General features: G+C 39.6%; 1 protein-coding gene across 1 annotated transcript in view; it reads right to left on the reverse strand.

The window, feature by feature from the left end:
* Positions 1–20,171, reverse strand: part of VPS53 (VPS53 subunit of GARP complex) — a 145,774-nt gene that overhangs the window by 59,796 nt on the left and 65,807 nt on the right. The window contains exons 12-13 of the mRNA XM_081272269.1: positions 13,759–13,860; positions 5,453–5,547 (exon numbers count right to left, since the gene is read on the reverse strand). Coding sequence (XP_081128395.1) covers positions 5,453–5,547; positions 13,759–13,860 — 197 coding nt within the window. The remainder of the gene's footprint in view (positions 1–5,452; positions 5,548–13,758; positions 13,861–20,171) is intronic.

The raw sequence follows: 20,171 nt of genomic DNA on the forward strand, positions 1-20,171 counted from the left end.
CTAATAAAAATGAACTTCTTGGGTTGGGGTTGCAGCTCAGCAGTAGAGCGCTTGCCTAGCACCTGTGAGACACTAGGTTCGATCCTCAGCACCACACAAAAATAAATAAATAAAATAAAGGTATTGTGTCCACCTACAACTAAAAAAAAATTTTTTTAAATGAACATCTCAAGATCATTGAGAACAAACTGACAATGTATGCCTCCTGATCTGAATTACTAAGAACACAGCACCATTGCTGCATATATAAATCATGAGGAAAGATCAGAGAAACCCAAACTGAGGGACATTCCACAAAGTTACTGGCCTATACACTTCAAAAATTTCAAGGTCATGGAAGGTAAAGGACTGACTTACGTTTCTGGACTGAAGGTGAAAGAAGGAACAAATAAATGCAACCAGTGATCCTGGAATGGATCCTGAGTGGATTAAAAATAAACATGATTGGGACAACTGGTAAAGTGGAATGGAGTCTATGGGTTACATGATAATGCTGTATCCAAGTTAATTTCCTGATTTTGATGTTTATGCTGTAGTTATACAGATTGTATCCTTATGTTTAGAAAACATACATTGAAACATGAAGGAGGGGCTGGGGCTGTAGCTCAGTGGTAGAGCGCTTGTCTCATAGGTGTGAAGCACTGGGTTTGATCCTCAGCACCACATAAAAATAAAGATATTTGTGTCCATCTACAACTAAAAAACATATTCAAATAAAACATGAAGAGTAATGGGACACACTGACTGCAACTAAAGAATTCAAATGGTTCAAAAAAATGTATGTGTATATATACACACGTGTGTATGAGAGAAAGCTGGGATGGGTAACTGATAACTATGGGGTCTGCACGAAGAACATAAAAGAGCCCTATGTACAATTTTTGTAACTCTTTGGTCAGTTGGAATTAATTAAAAATAAACAACAAACAATTAGTTACAGAGAAACTCTAGGCTTGACAAAGTCAGAAAGGGGAATGGGGAGCTCTATTTTAACAAGCTGTTACAGGAACTCAGGAAAATGGGCAAAAATGGCATCATCAATAACTTCTCTGATTAATAAATAACACAGAATGGAGTGAAGACAGTGACTAGGTAGAACTCTCTTCTGCAGAATCAGTCAAGGGAAATCACTATATATTCCTGAGTAAAGATATTAACTTCTTCCTTGAACAAAAATAAAAATTGAGAAAACCACTTCAAGCATGTGAAGACAGCTTAGCCTAATCTGCGTAAGAGGTGGCCACTGGGACTCTACTTCTTGCTTCCTCCCTGAGAACTGGTTCCTCGGGTCTCCTACTATTGCTTGGCTTTTGGTTGGGGCAGGTGCTGCCAGAATATTCCTTGGGCAGGTGGGAGGCTGGGGAGGTGAGAAGATGAACTCCATGCCAGGCCCAGAAGGAGACTGGCAACATTGATAATGTTGCCTACCTACACAGGAGTCCTAAACCAGATCATGGGGAGGGGTTTGGGGGTGTGGCTCAGTGGTAGAACACTTCCCCAGCAATAAGCAAGGCCTTGGGTAGATCCCCAGCATCACCAAAAAAAAAAAAAAAAAAAAACAAAACCAAAAAAACAGAGAGAAAAAAACCAATCAGGGATCAGGGGAGGGCAAGGCAGGAATAGTTCCTAAGCACCATTTACTGTGTGCAAGGACCACTATTGTCATCTTATTTCACTCTCACCACAAAACAATGACATAAGCATTATGAACTTCACTGTATAGAGAACAAAATATTGGTGGAAAGGCTAAGTAGCATGCTCACGTCCCAGACTAGTAAGTTCAGAGCTCCGATTCAAATCCAGGTCCATCTGGCACTCAGGTCCTCACTCTTCCACTATACTGTGCTTTGTGTCCTCTGGGAGCTGGTAAACAATCTAAGACTTTGGGCTGGGGATGTGGCTCAAGCGGTAGCGCGCTCGCCTGGCATGCGTGCGGCCCGGGTTCGATCCTCAGCACCACGTACAAACAAAGATGTTGTGTCCGCCGAGAACTAAAAAATAAATATTAAAAAAAAAAAATTCTCTCTCTCTCTCTCTCCTCTCTCACTCTCTCTTTAAAAAAAAAAAAACAATCTAAGACTTTTCTCCTTTGATTTTTATAGTAGAGTAGTAACTGCACAAAATTAGTCCCACCTGAGTTCCTTTCCTAGCCTCAGGATTCTTTGACTGAGGTGGCAGAAGGGCTTCCTAAAAGCCCCATGAAATTATACTCAAAATTAGTATGTGGGTATAATTGGACTCTTTTTTTCTTAAACAACAAAATCTATAGTTTTCAGTGGATTCTCAAAAGGATCTATAATTCACAAAAGGTTAATAACCACTGTTTTTGGCATCAATTTATCTGACTCCTCTGACAGAAGAGGAAATGGAGTTCTTAAACTCTATCTTCTACTTAAACTTCTGCCGTTTAATCTGGAGTTACCATAACATAACCTACTCAGTCCTTCTTCCTGAGGGGCTGCTACTGCTTCCCTAGGGTCTAGAAACATCCTAGTGAGGCTGAACGCAAGCCAAGCACTGCATCTTTCATGGAGAAATGGAGAGGCCTGGAGGAAGGCAGGCCTGGTCTTTGCCCAAAGTATCATGAATTATGAGTACACTTTGTATGAATCAAGGTCATGTGAGAATGGATACCAGAATTATGATTCAGAAAAATGAATCTTCAAATGAGGTAGGTCTTTTGGAAAGGATGTGGATATCTCAGACATGCATGTTACAACCTTCTTGAAATAAGATTTATAAGAATTTGGGTTGATAAGACAAGATGGTGCTCTAATTGAATATGGTTATCAAAGTAGGTTGCTTGAATCCCTAGTTCCTTAACAGGAAAATAAATAATTAATCTTTTTTCTGTTCCTAAGTGGTGTCTTACTTATTTTCTTTCTTTCCTTTGTTTTTGGAGACAGGGTCTTGCTATGTTGCCCAGGCTGACCTCAAACTCCTGGGCTCAAATGATCCTCCTGCATCACCTTCTAGTAAAAGAGATCTCAGGCACCCACCATCAAGCCTGACCTGGGAGAAAACTTTTTTTTTTTTCAGTGCTAGAGATCAAACTCAGGGCCTTGTGTATGCGAGGCAAGTGCATGACCACTGAGTTTCCCAATCCTGGGAGGAATCTTTCTGAAGACAGAAGACAAGGTACTCTCAAAGAACAAAAACATCCTTAGCAACCACTGCCCCTCTCTGTGCCTGCTGGAGATACTCCCAGTACAAACAGAAGAGGAAAGAGAGCCTTCACGAGGCAATCAATGGCAAGGCAAGTTTTTTTCCCCTTGGGATGGGACCTTGTTTTTATTAATATAGAAGCCCTTATATAAAGTTTATTTTCTGGCATTTTAATATGAAGTACTTTATTAACCTATAAAATCAAATAAGTGAATAATAATATTGTCCCCACTTCAAACATTCTCTTAAATCTTATAGTTTATACCTGAAACATTTAGAAACAAGTACTTATTAACTTATGAGAGAAGTATTAAAAAAAAAAGTGAGGGGATATTGGGCAAAGTTTTCATATAGAACTGCCCTCAAGAGCTTTCTCACAGGCACTGCTGTTCTCCTCCATGGGACCTCTCTGTACTCCTCTCTATACTCATTCGAGACCTCAGAGTCCAGGCCAGCTTGTCTTTGGGCGACCTGCCCTCTTCCAGAAACCCTACTTTTCCAAAATATGAGGAAGAGGTCTTCCTCCTTTCCTAATATCCCCAACATGAACAACAAGACACTGGAACATGATCACCTTCTGGCTGTGAAGAAACTGGATCATGGTGGGCTAATATGTAAAAAATTTTGGAGCCCAGGAGTTTGTGAAAAGCACCTACAGTAAATGGATAATCCATAAACTACAATAAGAATCCATGAGTCCATATTAACATAAATAAACAAATGGGGAGGAAAGTTCCTTACAACAGAACTCCAACTGGTAAGTCTAGAAGAAATGATGGAAACAATCGATATGAAGCAAACCTGAGGATAATAATTGCTTCAGGCAAAAATAACAGAGGGATTCTGAAATCAGTGAACTAGCGCTTGATGAGAAGCAGGATATTTACATAGTTTCAAAGTATTCTCTGAAAGAAACTTAATAGTTACAAGTAAAAAATAGTACCTTCACAGTGGAGAAAGCTTGCAGGCACCACTTTACAAAAGTGATCAAAGTTAACATCAGCAGTACTGGGATAAATCTACATGGTGTGCCTCCTGATACAATGCACTGTAAAGAATACATTCTCACTTTTAAAGTCATCTTGCCAAATAGGCAAGGGTTGAAGAAGAAACCTCTAATGGACATAGTTCTGCTACTGGCCTATAGTCCCAGCTATTTGGGAGGCTGAGGCAGGAATACTGCTTGAGCCCAGGAGTTCAGGACCAGACTGAGCAACATAATGAGACACCTGACTCAAAAAAAAGTATAAGAAGAAACATCAAGCAAAAGCTGGTCAATACCCTTTAAAAGAGTCTAGGCCATGAAAGATAAAGAAAAAACAAAAAACTATTCAAGATTAAGGGAGACTGAGGAGACCTGGTGGCTAAACACAAAATTATTAGAGGTCCTGGACCAGAAGAAGAACATTTGCAAGACAATATTACTTTTCTGATTTTGATAATTGTGATTATATACAATGTTAATATTATCTGGGGAAGGGTATATGAGAATTTTTTGTTCTATTTTTGTAATTTTTTTGATAGTCAAAATTACTTCAAGATGAAAAGTAAAATTATACTTGAAAACATATACTTTAAAGATAAAGCTTTCTTACAATGTCCAAAGCCTGACATTGTAAAGCTTTGTGAGCTGACAAATGTCAGAACTCAATGAGAGCTAAGTACCCACAAGGGGCTTCTGAGATTTATACAGGGCTGTATTATAGCAAAACTCAGACTTTTGGCCAGGTGTAGTGACACATACCTATAATCCCAGTGACTACAGTGACGCAGGAGGCTAGGACAGGAGGATCACAAGTTCAAGTCTAGCCTCAGCAACTCAGCAAGGCCCTCAACAACTTAGTGAGATCCTATCTTAAAATAAAAAATAAAAATAAGGGTTGGGTTGTGGATCAGTGGTAGAGCACTTGCCTAGCACAGATGAGGCATATTTTAAAAATACTAAATGAAGATACTGTGTCCATCTACAACTTAAAAAAAAAAAATCAAATAAATAAATAAATAAGTGGGGTTTAATTAAAAAAAATCCTCAGACTTCTGACATTATAGACAAAATAACTGATAATATTCAAAACATATAAAAATATCTTTTTTTCTTTTTTTGTGGTATTGGAGATAGAATCCAGGGCCTCTTTCATGCTAAGGTCCTTAATGAGCTCCAGGGGGGGGTCACAGGTATATCAAGTCTCTCCTTCTGCTTCTGAAAGGAGTTGTGCCCTTGTAAGACTCAACATGACCAGAAGGTGTAGAAATGCTGACTGAAATCAGCAAAGTGCCTGTCACTTACTTATCCTGGGACTCAATATACACATACAGATGAGGCTCAAAACACTTGGAAACAATGCCATGAAATGGGTTGTCTGGGACTTTAGGCTTCTTTGGCTGGAAGAAAAAAAAGAGAAAAAGTAAAGAGAAATCCAAAATTTGAGTAATCTTTGCAAATTTTCAAGCAATTTCAAAGAAAACATCACTTCAAAGTATATTTTTAGATTATAGGTAAACAAATACTCAATGTAATGAAGTAGGAATATGTCTTACATTATGACTCATCCCAGTCTGTGAATGAGACACCAGCTTTGTTAGCATTATTTACTTGCTGTGTATGATGAAAGATTTACTGCTACTTAGATAACACATGCATTTTCATTTTGGCAGTTATTCATCATCTGATTGATATTTTAAATTTTAAATCCTGGCTAATCATAGCACCACCTTGTATTTGTACGGTGTTGAAGTGCTTTCAAATGATCTAATTCTAAGAGCCTCCATTTACTGATTGTTATGGGCCAAGTACTTCAATAACAAATAATGTCTCCTCTATTCCTCACAATAATCCATCAAGTAGGTCTCATTACTACTCTTCTACACCTCAAGAAATGGGGGCTCTGAGGTCCTGATAGTCTGCCCAAAAACACATAACAAAGCTTTTTATATCCTAAACTAGGACTCTTATCTCTCACATAAATGTTTTCCTACAATAGCTCTTAAACTTGGGGGTTTTAATGACAAGTAAACATAAGAAATAGAAGGGTAGAGAGGGTTAGTACAGAGGGTTGTTAACTTTTTGTTTTGCTACTTCCTATCCTTATCACAAATTCATAAAAGAAAACACTTTATATGCCCAAATTTTAAAAGATTAATTTATTTATTTATTCTAATTAGGTATATAACAGCAAAATGCATTTTCATTCATTGTACACAATTGCAGCACAACTTTACATTTCTCTGGTTGTACATGATGTAGTGTCACATCATATGTGCAGTCATACATGTACCTAGAGTAATGATGTCCATCTCATTCTACCATCTTTCCTGCCCCCGTGCACCTTCCCTCCCCTCCCTCCCCTTTGCTCAATCAAAGTTCCTCCATTTTTCCCATGCCTCCCCCATCCCCATTATGGATCAGCATCCACTTATCAGAGAGAATATTCAGCCTTTGATTTTTGGGGATTGGCTTACTTAGCTTAGCATGATATTCTCCAATTCCATCCATTTACCTGCAAATTCTATTTTAATGCTGAGTAATGTTCCATTATGTACGTATACCACAGTTTCTTTATCCATTCATCTATTGAAAGGCATCTAAGTCGATACACAGTTTACTATGGTGAACTGAGCTGCTATAAACATTGATGTGGCTATGTTACTATAGTATGCTGATTTTAAGACCTTTGGGTATAGATCAAGGAGTGGGGCGCCCAAATTTTATAAGACTAAAATAGCAACATAAAGGCAGTCCTTTCTGGGCTGGGGTTGTGGCTCAGTGGTAGAGCGCTTGCCTAGCGCAGGCGAGGCCCTGGGTTCGATCCTCAGCACCACATAAAAATAAATAAATAAAAGATATTTAAAAATAAAAAATAAGGCAGTTCTTTCCAATAAAGGATGGTTTGGTAACCTGGCTTGGGGGGTAGGAATAGGGGGTGGGGGTGGGAGGCAGACTATCTTGCCTATATTTTTTATCATAGAGCACTGAAAAATAGACCAGTAACTGGTCCTTATACTAATACTTGAAAATCACTGATAAATAAAACATCTGGCAGGCAAGCATTATAAAAACTGTATTTGCTATAAAATTCCTTTCCAGGACTGAGAATGTAGCTCAGTTGGTAGAGTGCTTGCCTCACGTGCACCAGTCCCTGAGTTCAATCCCTAGCACCATCCCCCTACCAAAAAAAAAAAAAAAAAAAAAAAATCCTTTCCAAACATCTAAAAAAAAAAAAAAAAAAAAAGTAAGGATCTTTTCACATATTACTTTCTATTCCTAAAAAAAGTCAATTCTGTCCATTGTCAAATGCCAACAAAAGGACTCTGAGCCAAAGACATCTTACTGTGGTTGATACTAGAGTAAAATTTGGTTTATAAGTTGGCAGCCATAACCTATTTGTTGAATGAATTACACATATTGTTTTTGTTAAGCCACTTTAGTGAGATATGAATAACATAAAAATCTGTACAAATTTAATATATACATCCTCATGAGTTTGGGAATATGTATACATTTGTCTTAAAATACTTAATGTATATATCTTTTTTTAAAAAAAAATTTTTTTTAGTTGGAAATGAACACAATACCTTTATTTTACTCATTTATTTTTATGTGGCGCTGAGGATTGAACCCAGTGCCTCACACATGCTAGGCAAGCGCTCTACCACTGAGCCACAACCCTAGCCCCAATGTATACATCTTAACATTAGTTAAGTATACACTCATGAAACTGGCACCACCATCAGAGCCATACCCATTACCTCCTAAAGCTTTTTCCCACTCCTATTATTAAGTATACTTAAGATCTACCCTTTTAAACTGTCCCTATCTTTTCATAAGTACTGGAACAGCCACTAGAAGTCCCCAAGACAGACAGAAATAATAGTTACCTTTTCTGGCCATTTCTCCTGTTGTTGTTTATAAAGCAATGCAATGGTTAAAAACATCTGTAAAAACTGATGATAATTACCACAAATTAAATGTCAACTTTAGACCCATTCAATCTCGTGCTCAGCTCTCTTCCTTTTTCACCTTCCAAGAGTTCCCTATCTTTAATTTTTTGGCATGATTTCTAGAAACTCTGGTCCTTCTTGACTACACTCTGGCTTGTTTGCTCTCATCATCTGGAAGCCACTGCCAAAGTCAGGCCTTAGGTGGAGATTGCAAGAGGGCCTCAGGGAATGCACAAGACTAGTTTATCCAGTTTGAATTTGCTATACCCAGAGATGCCCTGGAAACTTTTTGTGCTTCCGTTAGTTTAAAATGCAAGACCCACAATGAAGAATGCAGGTAGTGAGGGAGGCTGTCACCCATTTGTTCTACCTTTTGTAAGTCAGTATCTCCTTCCCTCCCTCCCTTTCTTTTTTTTTTTTTTTGTAGTATTTATTTTTTAGTTGTAGTTGGACACAATATCTTTATTTTATTTATATTATATGGTTCTGAGGATAGAACCCAGGGCCTCGTACATGCTAGGCATGAGCTCTACCACTGAGCCACATTCCCAGCCCCTCTTCCTCTCTTTTTGATAAGGTAATTCACTAGGGGCTGGGGTTGTGGCTCAGCGGTAGAGCGCCTGCCTATCATGTGCGAGGCGCTGGGTTCAATCCTCAGCACCACATAAAAATAAATGTATTGTGTCCAATTGCAACTGAAAATAAAATATTTTTTAAAAAAGGTAATTCACTAAATAAATTTTAAAATGTGATTTAATTTGTCTGACTTTGTAAGACTACATCTTGACTTTAGACTTGAAAAATATGGTCACTATACCCAGTTATATTTTTACTAATAAAACATAATCATCATAAGTATAATTATTCCTTTGATTAATTTTTTTTGCCTTTTCTTGGAAGAAAATATTCACACTTCTGCAGGATATGTTCTGGTAATTATAAATGAGCTTACATAATAAAGAATATTCTCATTTTTACATGTATATATTGTATCTGGTTTTTTGACATACAAATTTATGTGCAATTTCCCAATTAAACACTGCTGATAGGGTTTTAATGCATCATTCTGAAATGGCTACCTTATGAAATTTAAATAAAGTCTTTGAAGAAAAATATACTACTGGTGTTCAATTTTCTGTGTGGTATTTTAAGTGAATGTTCTTGGGAAATATATGTTGAAATATTTAGGAGTAAAGGGCATATGTCTGTAACACTTCCAAACTGTTTTGCAATAATGAGTAAAGGAGAAAGAATAGGGAGGAAAAAATAAAGTAAATGTAGCAAAATATTAACAATTGCTGAATCTAGATGAAAGATATTTGAGAGTTCCTTATAAAATTCTCTCACCTGTTTTTTTTAAAAACTATTTATTTATTTATTTAGGTGTAGTGGGACACAATACTTTTATTTTATTTATTTATTTTTTTATATGGTGTTGAGGATTGAACCCAGGGCCTCACACGTGCTAGATGAGTGCTCTACCACCAAGCCACAACCCCAGCCCCTTTCACCTGTTTTCTAAGTTTGAAATTGCTTTTTAAAAGTAAGGAATAACAACAAAAAAACTTTGGAGAATGGGTGCCACTGATCTGGCAAAAAAAACCTGCAGATACAACAGCAGGACATTTCCCCCAACCCCAGTACAGGGACTTAAACCCAAGAGTGCTCTACCACTGAGCTATACCCCCAGCCCTTTTTATTTTGAGACAGGGTTTCCCTAAATTGCCTAGGCTGGCCTTAAACTTCTGCTTCTCCTGCCTCAGCCTTCCAAAGCTCTGGGATTACAAGTGTGTACCATTGTTCGGGGCAGCAGTGGGGCATTCTTAAGAAACACCCCATTGCCAACACATTCCAAAACTCAGAGAACAACAGTGTGTGGAAAAACACAGGCATCCAGGCCTGAGAAAGAGGTTTGGACCCATTATCTACTTCTGATGATCACTCTAGTTCTGCTTGCTGTCACTACTGGAGAAGTCTGAGAGACGAGCACACAGCATTGCTCTGTACTGTTTGCAACTTCTGAATCTATAGTTATTTGAAAATATAAAGCTGTTTTGGTTGCTTGTTTTTGAGATGCGAGTCTTGCTACGTTGCCCAAGCTGGCCTGGAATTCCTAGGTTGAAGGGATCCTCCTGCCTTAGCCTCCTGAGCCTTTAGAAATAGGTGTGCAACACCATAACCAGCAACATAAAGCTTTTTAAACAAATAGTTCCAAAGAGCTGGACCCTGCATGTGAAGAAATTTTAGTAATATCTTAATCTATTTATTCTGCTTGTAGTTTCCTCTTTTTTCAATGTATGCATTAAAGCAATACATGAAAAAAACTTATGCCTGAATAGGTCTAAGGATTCATTTGGTATTAAATATAGACCCCAAGTGATATAATAGAATGACTTTCTGGTATTCCAACCAACTCATCTTGATGAGTCTTCACAGGTCACGCTTGATAAGGTCCCAGAACACTCCAAAAGTCACAAACCAGACAGGGCTGATGTCCCAACCCCACCTATAGGTGACTGCTCTGCCCTGCCTCTGCCCACTAACAGTGCTCATCTGCAGTGTGGAGAGGTCATTCAGTCCTGTCACCACAACATGGAGGCCCTCTTCCAGCATTTTTAGTGTGAGCTGAAGAAAGGGGGCACAAACTGCTCAAATTTCTTTTTCTTACTTCCCCCCCACCTCCTGCCTATAGCTGTTTCATGAATGTGCTCCTATTTATATGGTAGGTGCTGGAATTTCAGCTCAAACTGGTGTCTTCCTTTGCACTATGCAGCTCCCCAAAGGGTTGATCCTTGGCTTAAAGAACACACTAAGTCATTTAGCAGTAGCATTCAGGCTGGATTTCTGAGTGTGTGAATTCTGTCCAAAAGCTGCAGATGTTTAAGCTATTTCCTCCTGGAGTTTGATGGAATAATAAAAGGTTACTGTTGTCACAGTAAGGAGGTCTGCAGCTGGTCCCATTTCCTTTCATTACTATCCAATGTAAACAGATTAAATCTAACTGCTCGGATCACCAAAAGGGTACATTTTTAAACCAGAGATGCCTGATTTCTTCTTTTTCAGTACCCTTGGTTCCCTTTCATATGTCATTTTTTTATCACTGGGAATATCTTGGCAACAAATTGTTCATGCCTCCTTTAAAGTGAATACTGCTTTGCAAGTTCACCCTCTCTTCCCAACAGCCAGGCTTAGCTGCAGTACTGAGCAGGGAGTGACCCTTACCTTGAGGGCCAGCTACCTACCAATTGCAGCAAGGGAATAACTTGGGTCACTCAGGGCAACCAGGAGGGGTTTTCCACACAACCACCTCTGGCTGGTTCTCGGCTGACATCCTGTGGAATCCCTCCCCAACATCCCACAGGTGTCCTGCTCTTTCTGTGCACCCAACTCTAGAAGCCCACAGGCTTTTGAGAAGAGGGAGGTCCTGGGGCTCCACCTAACCTGCCAGAGACAAAGACAAGTGCTGGTGAGGCATGGGAGGCTGGGGATGACATGTGAGGAGGCATTAGTCACTAGTGTCAACGTTTTATTACTAATGAGGAACAGTCCATGAATTACTGATGGACCATCAAGACCAGGAGTTTCCCATTTAGTTTAGTTTTTCTTTTCTTTTCTTTTTTCTTTTTTAAACAGATATAAAACCCCAGGATCAAAAGAAATTTTACCTAGAATTCCACAGTACAATGTGACTAAGACTAGAATTCCTCTGGCTACAGACCCAGGTCTCTACTCTCTCCCAATTCCCCACCATTACATGTGACAGGATATCAAGGAATAGAGTTTGAAAACTATTAGCCATCTCTAAAGATAAAGAAAGCAGGAAAGTCTAGAGACAGTAAGTAAACTATCTAAGGTCATGGTCAGTTAATGGCAGACCAGGGTCCAGCACCTCCTCTACCACACGGCTCTGCCTTATACCATGTATTTGTCAGATGTCAGAGTTCTGTACCTTAGGATGGGCAGGTCTTAGTCTTACAAAAACTTCAAGCTTTTATAATATGCAAAAAAGTTCCAAGAGACAGAAAAATCTTATTTTACCAGGCAAAACTGATTTCCTAGATAATGGAAAAATCTATCATAATCCAGCATAATAATATCTAGAGATGACCAGCTAAAGGGAAATCTTCTCACGGCAGCATGAAAAGCATCTGAGTGCTCGCCTGCACAATTCTGAACATATGATAATGGCTGCAACTAGTACTGGGGAGACACGAGGGCCCTGCAAATGGCACGAGTGCACAAGGCATGTTCTTAGGATACAGGTGGCCAAATGAGGAAGAAGGAGACCCCTCCACCCTGAGTCCTGGCTCTCACAATGTGGGAACTGCATTTCTTTAGATAGAAGAATTTTTTTCCCTCCCACGCTAGCCAATCATATGATGCTTTTAAATCAATCACGCCTATTCCCACTTATCTTTGGGATACAGCCTCAAGATATTTCTTCAGTGTTGTTCATTCACTTGTATCTATGAGCTTTCTATGTTCTTCTTTTTAATGAGATATGAAGGTATTTAAAAACAAAGCAAAACAAAAAGAAAAACAACCTTTTGGAAAAAAATTCTAGTTTCTGACTTCTAGACATGACTTCCAGTCTTAGCTCTTTTTTTTCTAAACTATGTGACCTTGGACAAGTCACTAGGCTCTTTGTGCTACAGTTTCATCACCTATAAAAAAAGAGCTAGGCACTGTGAAGGCAAAATGAAATACGGCCTGTAAAATATTTTTTAATTACAAAGCACCACAAAAATGTGAGGTGTCCATGTAATCACAATTATTTAATCAGTGGACCAGATACATTTTACTGCTCCATGTATTCCACTTTCTTGGCTCCTGCCAGGACTGCACACCTACCCTCTCCATGCTAGCAACACAGGGCCAAGAGCAAAGCATGTGGCTATGGGTTTCCAAAGCTGGTCAGCCTCCCTTTTGGTGGTGCCTGGAGTAAAACAATATCATAAAGTAATCCTCTAGCAGCCAAGTGTAGAAAATTAAAAAGAAGGATCACTTATCCAGAAAGGAAATGTTCTGATTTATTGCTCTAACTTCTCTTGTCATAAAATGGCAGGGAAACAAAAACACCATTCTGTAGGATGAAGGGAGAGGAAATTTAGAGCTGGACAGAAAAATCAGAAGGAAATTAAAGTTCTAGTGTGCTTAGAAAAGTAACACTCCAAAGATGCCAGTGGTCACCTTGATATTTCCAGGCCTCCCCAATGGCTTCCAGACCTAAAGTGATCAGCTTACGCTGCATGGAGGCCTCTCCCAGCCCAGGGTGCTGCTAACTACCCCCAGGATCTTTCAGCCTCTCACATCATCACAGTACCACATTAGAGTGCATCGGAAAGGGACGCTGACAAGTTTAGGAGATGATGAATGGGGCAGAGTACAATTGTGCCCTGCCGCATGGTCTGATTAAGCTTGTGAGCCTTGCTGAATGCTGGAGGTGAGGTTCTTTGGGAGCAAAGAGCAAGGGTGGGAAGGGCTGCTTTTTCTGTTTTCTGAATACAATTCCAGATAAAGGCCCTCTATAAAGACCACCACTACTATCATCTCTGAATGTGGGTAACAGCCAAAGGATCATACATGAAGCTAGCCAATCTGTTCTCAGACAGGAAGACTGGGTAGGTTACACATGGTAACGCAAAGCAGACTTACTTGATCTAACTCTCCCCTCTCGATTGCCAGCTCCTCCATCTCTGGTGCTGACTCATCTTCCAGGAAGGGGTTGGTAGATGGTGGTGGAGACTCGAGCTTTTTCTATTAACAAGACACGAGACAGTTATCTTCTAAACATGTCCAACAGACTTCCCACCAGTCTTCTGCTTTTTCCAAGTCTCCCTGATAGCTACGTTAGGATGGATCACAGTCTTACTTCCAGGCCTTCACGTCTTTTCATCTTCTAGAAACATTACTGTTCACCTTACTCTGATTCTAATCTAGCTAAAATTCTCATTGATCCTTCAGTCCTCAACTTAGAAGTCTCCTCTTCTGGGAGACTTTTTCTGTCAAGGTTAGATGTCCCTGGCATATGTTCCCATCCCATCCTGTACATCCTCTCCCCGGGTTATTTATTAAAATACTACAATTGCTCGTTTGTCTTCTGGCACTAGATGCCAACATGGAGAGATTGTATCTGTCTACCCCGCCCATCCTATCTTTGATGTCTGGCATGTAAAAGGTGCTCAAAAAATAAAATTGAATCCAAATGCCAGATGGATTTGAATTCAAGAACAAACTACGAAGTTGGGGCTGGGATTGTGGCTCAGCGGTAGAGCACTCGCCTAGCACAGGTGGGATCTGGGTTCGATCCTCAGCACCACATAAAAATAAAGGCATTGTGTTGTGTCTATCTACACCTAAAAAATAAATATTAAAAAAATTTAATCTTGTCTGTTCTACATTACAGAAAGAAGTCCTTCCCAAATAAGTCGCATTACAACCACGAGAGAAATCGCCTTCAGAAAAACTATTTCCCAGCTCCTGAACAGGATCACTATTTCAAAATACAACACTGAGCAGGACCATGGGCTAATGGGAAAGCCGGGGGCAGGAGACATGGGTTTTTGTTCCAATTTTGCTATGTTGGCAAAATCACCTAGCCACAGGAGCTTCCTCTGCTGAATGAGGACATAGTCACAGGACTGTTTGAAGGATCAAATGTAACAAAGTGTGTGAAACCCTAGAAGAACCACATGACATATACAAGGGTCACTGATGATGCTAATTCCAGTGCAACTATAGAATCAAGACAGCTCTTTTGATTTTTTTTTTTACAATTTTGACCTACAGATGTTGTTTATGCTTAGGTGCTGGGGAGTTTTAGCAGAAAAGAAGCCAAATGGACAATCAGGACAAAAGGGATTGATTGGCACCAGGGATGAGGTGGTGGGTCAAGGGATGGCATCCTTGAGACAAGAAGCTAAGGGGAGAGGGAGTTTCTGAATGTACTTGTGTCACTTTAACGTATACCAGTGGAGCAAACTGAACTAATTCCTATGCCAAGAGGGACAGCAGATGGATGATGTGGTGACTTACTGTCAAGCTTATAATTATCACCTGAAGGTGATAATTTTTGTTACAAACAAAAAACAAAAACAAGTCTAAACACACACAAAAAGAACTGCATCAGTATTTGCTTTGGGCTTTAAGATAATTCTGCTTACACTCATTTAAATGACTTAGTTGTCAAAAACACTTGGAGATGCTATTATGTAGAGAAACAATAGCCCTCACATAAGAAGAAAGCCTTGGGCTAGGGTTGTGACTCAGAAGTAGAGTGCTCACCCAGCATGTTATGAGGCACTGGGTTCGATCCTCAGCACCACATAAAAATAAAATAAAGATACTGTGTCCACCAATAACTAAAAAATAAATATTAAAAAAAGAAGAAGAAAGCCTTGTGATGACTGCATTAGCTCAAGGTAATCACTAGTAAGACAATAATTTTTGCAGTATCGTGGTGAGACACAGTATGATCTAACTAAGCAAGCATTTCATGTTTGTATCCTCTGAACTTTGGCTTCTTTACCTGAGATATGGGAGGGGGGGATCTGCATAAATAAAGTTTACTTTAGAAAGCAATATTTATAAGCTTTAGCTGTCATTTCAAGAACTGGTATTTTAAGGAGAGAGAAATAGAGATAAAGGGAATCTACCATGTCTAAGCTTCAACAATAATAAAAAATTAATTAAGCCAGGCATGATGACATGCACCTATATAGTCCCTGCTACTCATGAGGCTGAGGCAGGAGGATCACTTAAGCTCAGAAATTGAAGACATGACTGGATAATATAGTAAGACCCATCAAAAAAATTAAATTAGTTAATAGCATTAAATTCCTGATTTCCTGGCTTAATTTTGGGATCATACTATTGAACTGAGGCACTATAATTCTGAATTTTTTGATGCTCTGTAGATGTGGAAAGACATACTGTTAGCTAAAATTAAAGCTTTGATCAACCATTCAGTGATAGAAACAGAGTTTGAATTCTTGACTGTTCCTCATCTATTGCTAATTCACTAGGGCTTATAACATCTCACAATTATATACAGGTGGGCCGAGGTTTTTTTTTTCCCCTGAGAATTGAACTCAGGAGTGCTGAGCTACATCCTCAATCTTTTTTTTTTTTTTGGCTGGGGGCATACTGGGATTGAACTCAGGGGCATTTGACCACTGAGCCACATCCCGAGCCCTATTTTGTATTTTATTTAAAGACAGGATCTCACTGAGTTGCTTAGCATCTTTCTTTTGAGGCTGACTTTGAACTTGCAATCCTCCTGTCTCAGCCTCCTGAGCCACTGGGATTACAGGCATGTGCCACAGTGCCTGGCATATCCCTAGTCATTTTCATCTTTATTTTTTAAATTTTGAGACAGGGTCTACTTTGCTCAGGTTGGATTCTAAATAATAATCTTCCTGCCTCAGCCTCTCAAGTTGCTGGGATTATAGGTGTGTGCCACTGTGCCCAGCCACGTGGGTCTCAGTTAAAAAACACAATGTGTTACTGAAAATCATGACGAAATTGGAAGTCAGGGAAATAAGCTGGGGTGTTCCTGGGCTCTTTTGGTGGAAAGAGTCAAGTGAATGGATAAAAGCAGAAAGAGGAACAACATAAAAAGGCAGCACTGAACAAGCAGAGCAACGTCTTAGATAGTATAAGCACAGACTACTTATCTTTCCTGGGCCAGAGGTTCCCCAAAGCTTCTTTCCTACTTCTACAGCCTGTCTCTATTAATATAACGATGAATGGAGTGATAAGGGAGTCACAGACACCAGGTGCCCCTGGCCCATTTAGGTCACACACATTCCAAGTGGGGACCAAGTCAGTGTAAGAAAAATGCTTTGTTCCTTCATATCATCTCTCAACAAATGAAGTACTGGGTACTTAGGGGAAAGCAATGAGGAAGATAGACCTACTCTGTTCTCATGGAGTTCAGAGTCTGCTGGGAAAAACAAGCTTTAATCAAATACCCACACAATCATGTAGTAAGACCTTTGAAAGAAAAATATAAGTTGTAACTAAAGTATGAAGCAGAGGAGATCACAGGAAATTCCCGAAGGAAATGATATTTGAGCCAGAACTGATGGATGCCCCAGAACTAAATATGTGAGGTGGATTAGAAGAATGGGGTAGGGAAGAGCTTTTTAGGCAGAGGAAATAGCATGTTTGTCATTTGTTCAAAAATCATATGCTGAGCATCTACTCTATTCCAGGCATCCTTCCTTGCACCAGGGATGCAACAGAAGAAAGAAAGGCAAAGAAGCGAGGCACTGTGATGCAAATAAAGTTTAGGAACTAGGATGGGCTGAGAGTGAGTATGGGGAAGTCTTCTTTATATAGAGTGATCAAATAAGGCCCCTTTCGGGAGGTAATAGTAGAGCAGAGATGTAAATAAGGAGAAGGAGCTAATCAGACAAAAATTGAGAATGAATATTCCCAGTAGAGGGATCTGGTGCAAAGGCTGAACAGAGCTAGTGAGTCTGAAGGATAGAGGATGACACTGGGCATGAGGTAAGAGAAGTAGCAGGAGCCCAATCATATAGCCTTTAGTCGGCCATCAGGTTTTCTTCTTATTGAAAGTAAGCATTCATTGGGGGTTTTACACAGTGAAATGACAAGATCTCTTTTTTTTTTTTTTTTAAATAGACACTGGATCTTGTTCTGTTGCCCAGGTTGCCTGGCCTTGAATTCGAAATTGAACTCCTGGGTTCAGATGATCCTCTTTCCTCAGCCTTCCAAGTTGCTGGGACTATAGCTGCATGCCTAAAGTCTTCTAAAGTATCATTCCACAGCCATGGAAAGAATAGACCACACTGGAAGCAAGAAGACCAGTTTGCAAGGCTGCTGCAGTATTCCAGGCATGGGGACTGAGAGGGACTGCAGTAAGCTGGTGACATGGATAGAGAAAAGTCTCCAGATTCAGAACACAGGAGAGAGGGAGCCAAGAGAAACTGTTGAGAGAGTGGAAGTGAGGGTGAGGGGAGTACAGGAACCAGGGACCATGCACTTTTTGGCCTGAGCCACTGCAAAGCCGGTGCTGCCAATAACTAAGATGGGGAACACTTGTGTAGTGCTGAGGGCACAGATGCTGGACCTGACAATCCTGAGCTCAAGTCCAGGCTACACCACTTGGAAGTACTACTGAACTTTTCAGTACTTTTAAAATTGCCTCAGTTCTCTTCTCTGCAACACAGAGGGACACTGACACCTGGCTCACAGAGCTGTCAGGAGGACTAAATGAGATAATGTACATTAGACATAAGAAAAGCAGTTTAATACACCATCTGGCACACAGGGGAAGGATCATAGGGGGAAGCTGAGTATGTGGAAGTTTTTATTAGCATTTAATAGGCATGAGCAGAAGGGCTAAGCCTCTTAAAGCAGCAACTTGCAGAAGGGAAAAAAGTGAGAGTGCAGGCTGAAAGTCTTATAACTACCACAAGTGTCAGCCTGTCTCCACTGTCTCCCTCCCTGGGATCTCTCCAGGAAGTGAAAGCAACGGGCCGATGAATTCACAAGTGCAAAGGCACAATGGACTGCTCTTTTCCTCTTTAATCTACAAGAAGCCCTCAGTAACTGCAAACACATCACCCTGCTGGTAAATGGTATAACATCTGAGGTGCAGGTATAGCCTCCTGCTATTTGGAGGGCTATGCTACTGCTTAGATTAATTTGCTATGGCAAGAGACCGAGTCTTTGTAGATAGAAACCACTGGCACAACACAGCCTTCTGTGCAAGAGTCCTGTTGTCAGAGCCAACCTGGTCACACTTCTCATTCCTGCTTTGCAGCTGTCATGGCCCATAGAAAATTACTAATTTGTATTTATATTTTAAATAACTCCAGCACTGCTAGATGAAATCAAAAATTGGCCAAGAAATGGATGACTTTCCACTTTTAAAACAATTCATTCTTTTGGCTATGATGAGATTTGATTTGAAGTCCACACAGGAAGGTAAACCTCTTCATATAGCAAGTTAATTACCACTGATTAAATCACATGGGATTCCCAGCACCTCTAAAACAGTAAGGGCCACAAGACAGCCAAGCTGTCTCATTTACTGTTTAGAAGAGTTTAGCTTTAGTTAGGTGCATATCCATATCTGGATCTGTCTGCACAAATTCCTTTTTGAGGTCCTAGCCTCATCACTTATCAAAGAAGGAACTCTGAAATTTAAGACATATTTTCCCCCTTTCCCTGGAGGAGAAAGCTTTCAGTTATGAGATGAAAGTTCTACAATTTCTGCATTTCTCATTCCATAAATGCTTTACTCCAGCCCAATTCCTGATTTGTCCTTAAAGAGATGGCCGGAGGGCTTCAGTTGATAGCCAAGATCTGAAGCATAGGGCTACCCACACCTGGTGTTTACTATCCCAGGGACCACCCTTGCTACCACATGTTCAGACCTTATTTTGTGACAATTATTACAGGTTTCTTTCTCCTACTAGACCTGTCTACTGAAATTTTTCATCTTTTTCCAAGCCCCTGCACAAAGAGAGCTTGAAAAACATGTGTGATAAATGCTGGTTAGAGGAGAAGCCCTTAATAAAATCCTCTTTAGAAACAAGGGCAACATTTTCTATTTTCTGTAAAAACAAAAAGCCTGTGTATGCAGGCTTGTAAGGGAGACTTGGAAGTATATCCCAAACTATTAAATAGTGGATAACCCAGGGAAAATAGTAGAGAAGAAAGAGATCTTTCTTTTAAAATATTTTAGTCTTCTGAGATTGTAACAAGCAGATATTGCTTTTTTTTTCTTTCTTTTCTTTTTTTTTTTTTTTGGTGGACATCTATTTAAAGAGGAAAAATTATTTACAACTCAACACATAATTTTTCTAAAACTCTTAGTATTTTAAAATTGAGGGGCTGGGGTTGTGGCTAAGCAAGTAGAGTGCGCGCCTATCGTGTGTGAGGGCACCACATAAAAATAAATAAATAAATAAAGTAAAGGTATGTGTACAACTACAACTAAAAAATAAATATTAAAAAAATAAAATTGAACTGTAACTCATATAATAAAAAAATTCACCATTTTAAAGTGATTTACAATTCAGTGGTTTTATATT

The sequence above is a fragment of the Spermophilus citellus genome (assembly GCF_964194105.1).
Source record: "Spermophilus citellus genome assembly, chromosome: 17".
NCBI lineage: Eukaryota > Metazoa > Chordata > Mammalia > Rodentia > Sciuridae > Spermophilus > Spermophilus citellus.